Raw genomic sequence first — 6066 nt, forward strand, 5'->3', positions numbered from 1 at the left:
TTTGTACTCTGTCTTACTTATGACCGGTAGATTACTTTTGGACATGTGGTTATGCGTAAGCGGCATGATTAGACTCATACAGACTCAACATACTCTAAAAATATTATTATTAAATAATAAAAAAAGTTAATCACAGGTACAAAAAGAACACTAACAAAAGGAACTCACCGTTTTCTGATCGACTTCCATGCTGCTCGGCTCTCCACCAAAAGGAAAACTTGTTTGCCCGAGAGTAGGTGTTGGTGACTGGAACAAAGATGATGATTGAGTGCTTCCATTGTTAAAGCCAGTACCAAATAATGAAGTTGTTCCCTGGGCTCGAGTACCAAAAATAGGCGTTGATGGTCCAAATGCATATGAATTCGGTCTACAATAAGGACAACCGAATGCTGCAGATCTAAACTTGGAAGTTGACCCAAACGCAACAAAAAAAGCCGAAGAACCCAAAGCTACATTCCAAAATACAGGAGGGTAGTGGAAGAGCGCGTCTCCTAAAAATAAAAATCAAAGAAAACATAATGAAATCAATAAAAAAAAGTGGTAAGAGAGAAACCATAATGATTATTACCATTGTCTCCTAATTTATAATCCTCCCATCTAAGTTCTTCCTGACTCTTCTGTTTGTATGTAGGCATTGCTGATATTGACTTCAGTTTACCAGGAGGAAAGACACTATAGTCGCAGTTATCTGTAGTCTGTGCATAAGTAGTTACTCGAGTTCCCTCACGTAGTTGACCTCGAAAAGATGGTTGACCAAACCCATGGCTCCAAAATGACGGGGCTGACGTCTGGGGTCCTGCATGTTTGTGTATAGTAACAAAGTTTTAGCAAAGTAAACATAAGTTAGATTATTAATTCGGTAACAAATCATTAGATATGTACCAAATGGGAAGTGAATAGCACCAAATGGGCTGCATCCAAATGCAAAAGTTGGTTGACCATAAGCTGGAGCACTTGAAACCCCAAAATCCAGAGTTCTTGAACCAAATGCAGAGCCTGTGTTACCAAATACTGGCATGCTTGAAGTACCGAATGCAGAGGTGCTTATTGCACCAAACGCAGTGGTGCTTGAGGCCCCAAATGCTGGTGTACCAGAAGCACCAAAAGCAGGTTGCGATTGACCATAAGTTGGAACACTTGAAGCCCCAAAAGCTGGAGTACTTGCAACACCAAAATCCGGAGTGCTTGAACCAAAAACCGAGGTACCAAATGCAGAGCCTGTGTTACCAAATGCTGGTGTGCTTGTAGCACCGAATGCAGAGGTGCTTGTGGCAGAAAATGCAGGAGTGCTTGGTGCACCAAAAGCTGGAGTACTAGAAGCATCAAAATCCAGAGTGCTTGAACCGAAAACCGGGGTGCCAAATGCAGAGCCTGTGTTACCAAATGCTGGTGTGCTAGAAGCACCAAGTGCAGGAGTGCTTGGTGCACCAAAAGAAAGAGAACTAGAAGCACCAAAAGCCGGAGTGCTTGAACCAATAACCGAGGTACCAAATGCTGGAGTGTTTGGTGCACCAAAAGACGGAGAACTAGAAGCACCGAACGCAGAGGTGCTTGTGGCACCAAACGCAGGGGTGCTAGAAGCACCAAATGCTGGTGTGCTAGAAGCACTAAAATCAGGTTGTGATTGCTGCTGAAATGAGCTTCCAAATGGACTTGATTGTGTAGTGGATCCAAAGCCACCACCACTTGAAGGCTTCGACCAAACCGAAGATGAACCTGCAAAATGAGGAATTAATGAATAAGATAAGAAGGCCAAATCAACCTTCATAATCTACAGAGCATGAGAATATTACAATAAAAAAGAAATATGAAACAAACTGACGTGATCAGTAGTCAAGAGACATCCACATCAAGAACCAAAATCACGAACCTTTATGAGATGATAAAAAAACAAGTAAAATCAAGAAAGCCTAGGAAAAGTAACTGTTTAAATGGTTGGTAGCCAAATTTTTTTGTTTATTAAGAATGAACTTCAACAGTGGTTACAAGGGATATTATGCTCTATTGTCACCACATTACTATATATATGCACAATGTGTCAGACACCCATAGTTGTTAATAGTGAATATCAAACAATAGCGACAAGCTACATATACACTACGTAGCAATAGCAATGAAATAGCGGGCGCTAATTTATGTTTAGCGATACACTAGAAAAAAAATTAAGAAATATTTTATATGTATATTATATCCATATACACTGTTTTTATACGTATATTTAATTAAAAAAAACTAAAATCCTGCTATTTTATAGGTATATTTATCAGTTATCACTATATATATTAAATAAAAAAAACCTAAAATCCCACCATTCATATCGCTAATGCTAATATTTATATTACCATTTATATTTTATAGACAGCAAAACCCTAATGCTCCGCTAATCACTATATCGCTCGCTATGAGCGCTGTTAACAACAGGAAAGACACCAAATGTGAATCACATTCAAGTAATACCTATAATATAGTATAAATATAATGAATCTATAAACAAGATTTTGAGCCTTTGTCAAGCTGAATGTAAATATTAGTATCCCAACAAATTACACCAGAACATCTACACAACATACTCAAGATATTCTTCACATAACCAACATTAATATTAAAGACCAAGTTAAAGCCATAATGAGTGCAATACTTGGAGATTAAACTTAGAACGTGTCGATAAGTCATATGTACTTACCAGCCAAAGGTGGAGTGCTTGATGCACCAGAAGCTGGTGTGCTGGAAACACCAAATGCAGGAGTGCTTGATGCAGCAGAAGGCGGAGTAATAGACGCACCAAAAGCCGGAGTGCTTGAACCATTAACCGAGGTGCCAAATGCTGGTTTGCTTGTAGAACCAAACGCAGAGGTGCTTGAGGCACCAAATGCTGGTGTGCTAGAAGCACCAAAAGCAGGTTGTGATTGCTGCTGAAATGAGCTTCCAAATGGACTTGATTGTGTAGTGGATCCAAAGCCACCACTTGCAGGGTTCAGCCAACCCACAAGTGAATCTGCAAAATGATAAGATAAGAAGGTCAAATCAGACTTCATAATCTATAGAGCATGAGAATATTACAATCAAAAAACTATGAAACAAACTAATGTGATCATAATCAAGAGACATCAACATCAAGACCCAAAATCAGGAACCTTAATGAGATGATCTAAAAAAAAGTAAAATCAAGAAAGCCTAAGATCAGTAATTGTTTAAATGATGAGTTGCCATTTTTTTTGTTTATTAAGTATGAACTTAAGTAGTTGTTATAAGGGATATTATACTCTATTGTTACTACATAACTAAAATATGAACAATGTGTCAGCCACCAAATGTGAATCACAACACAAGTAATACCACCTATAAAATAGTATAAATAATGAATCCACAAACAAGATTTTGAACCATTGTCAACCAAAATTTGCATGCTCAACAAAACCACCACTAAAATGGTTTGTACAAAACACTTGATGACTAGCATCCTAACCAATCACACCAGAACATCTACACAACATATTTAAGATATTTTTTCACATGACCAACATTAATATTAAAAACCAAGTTAAAGCCATAATGGGTGCAATACTTGGATATTAAATTACAGCATGTCAATAAGTCATAAGTGGGCTTACCATCAAAAGTAAACAATGAAGCACCAACGGCTGGGCTTGATGAAGCTCCAGAAGCAGGCATTGAACTCCCAAACACACCGATTGACATTCCACCAAAATTTAAATTCCTTGTTTGAGACATACTACTAAATAGTTTCACAGAAAGCCAGAGTTTTTTGGATTGCTGTTCCACCCAAACGCTGCTTAAAAGACCGGAACAGTTAGATCCACAAAGTTGCTGATCATAAATAAAATAAATATACACTTCATAGTGACAAATTACAAGAATCAGGCATACAATATCCAGCACCACCAAGCATAGATTCAAATATTTAATACAGTCAGCATGATGCAAAATGACATTTATATGTCAACAAGTATGCTTCAAACTTCACATTCAAAATTGATTATTAACACTATCATATATGCATAGATCTTAATAAATCAATGTGCCACCCTCATAATAATAACACAAGAACATGAAAAAACATGCTATAATACTGACACAATATTTTAGTAGAGGGGATGTATTATTTTAATTCTTCAATTGACATGGCATTTAGGCCTTTAAACGAACACGAACTTCGGCATGTTTGTGTACGTTCATGTTCATTCGTTTATAACCTAAACTAACAGTTCACGAACACAAATGAACATAAACGAGCCCCTTTCATGCTTATATTTTACAAATACAGCTAGTTAATAAAATTTAAACAAACATAAACTAACGTAAAGAAAATTAACATAAAAACGGAACATAAATGAACGAGCACGGACAAACTTCCTGCAAAACAGTTCGGCCTAAATTGATAGTGATTAATGAATTATTAATTAAAACCGAATATTGATTCAGAAAACAACACAAAGAAACTTACTATTACAGTTCACGTACAGTAACCCTAGCATTGTATACACGTAAATCACAAATCATCTATCGTAAATAATATTAATAAATAAATAACACGTACAGCAATCAAATATTAAAAATAAAAACTTACAAATACGTATCAGAATGTGAATGAATCAGCAATCCGCGTGTGTTGAATCCAAACTATGAATTAATATTCAACAATTTAACGAGGAAGAGAAAGACGAGAGGTGATGAACATGTAATTGTAATGTGAAGTAACGTTTTCTTATATGGAGGTAACAATCAGCTTAAACAACAAGCTAATTTTTTTACTTTCTTTTTTAATTATTATTATTATTATTTGCACGGCAAATTTCAGTTAGCTTAAACCACAAGCTGATTTTATAAATAAACTAGATTTTATCCCCGTATTACGGGTTGTTTTACATTATTCGTTTTTAATATTTATATATTTATATTTATATTTGGATTTTAATTTTATTTATTGTGTTAATAATTAATATACTTGAGATTTGAGATAAAATGGTTTCACAAATAAATGATATGTTATAATCCGGTTTAAAAGCTATCTGGGTTTGGTGATACCCATTACCCGTTTATTTTTTTATTATAAAATTGTTTCTTAATTATAAATATTATCTTTTTTTAAAATAAAATAGGATATTAATTTTTTAATAATATACTTAAGATTTGATGATGAAAGGGTTTCATAAATAAATGATATGCTATAACCCGTTTAAAAGCTATCTGGATTTGGTGATCCATGACCCGCTTATGTTTTTTACTATAAAATTGTTTATTAATTTTAAATAATATCTTTTTCTTTTTAAATTGGATATTAAATTTTAGTGTATCCCAATTTTATATGATTTCCATATCAAATAAGTGGTAAGATTAATTTTTAATTTAATGGGATATTATAACCCGTTTAAAAGATATCTGGTTTTGGTAAGACCTATACCCATGAATTTGGGTTAAATCAATGAGAGGCCTCCATTTAAAAATCAAGAAATTTGGTGGCTTCCATAAAAAAGGAGAGCGACCACATCGTGACACATATGATTTTTGGGTTTTCTTTTATATATAATAATAATAATAATAACAGTTTCGGTTAGGGTAACTTTTTATATCGGGTAAGAATTAGTTTAAGCCCCCATGGCCCACGTTGATTTTATAAATTATAATTCAGAAATTTAAATATTACATTTTCTAACGTAAGCAGTAAGGTAACAAGTTCGTAAAGAGAGAAATAAATCGTCATCAAATGGAAATCGATAATAACACAAATAGTGTGTATAGAATAAAGAGTATGTTTTTAATCATTAGATAATTGAAATTTAAACATATTAAGAAAAAATTACAAATTTTGTTTTTTTGAATTAGCTAAATTATGAAATGGTCCTTTTTGAAAATGAGTTTTACTTTTTATCCTTTATTTGCATGTTTGGCTCGGTTTTAATCATTTACACTAACGGCCATCCACTTTCTCTGTTAAGTGAAAGCATGTGCCATGCACATAGGGACATAAATGTAATTTCCAACCTCTTTATTAATTTTTAATTATTTATTAAACAATTAAAAACTATCATTTTTAAAACCATTATC

General features: G+C 34.0%; 1 protein-coding gene across 1 annotated transcript; it reads right to left on the reverse strand.

The window, feature by feature from the left end:
• Positions 1-499: 499 nt before the first annotated feature.
• On the reverse strand, positions 500-3732 carry LOC143590185 (uncharacterized). The gene is made up of 5 exons (XM_077070739.1): positions 3612-3732; positions 2684-2995; positions 1207-1716; positions 1030-1152; positions 500-796 (listed from the first exon to the last, which is right to left on the reverse strand). Exons 1-5 carry the CDS (start codon positions 3730-3732, stop codon positions 525-527), a joined length of 1338 nt encoding a protein of 445 aa, XP_076926854.1. The 3' UTR covers positions 500-524.
• Between the last annotated feature and the right edge of the window lie 2334 nt (positions 3733-6066).

Source organism: Bidens hawaiensis, unplaced genomic scaffold (genome assembly GCF_021521415.1).
Source record: "Bidens hawaiensis isolate Kalapana, Puna unplaced genomic scaffold, B.hawaiensis_p1.1 tig00038203_1, whole genome shotgun sequence".
Taxonomy (NCBI): Eukaryota; Viridiplantae; Streptophyta; class Magnoliopsida; order Asterales; family Asteraceae; genus Bidens; species Bidens hawaiensis.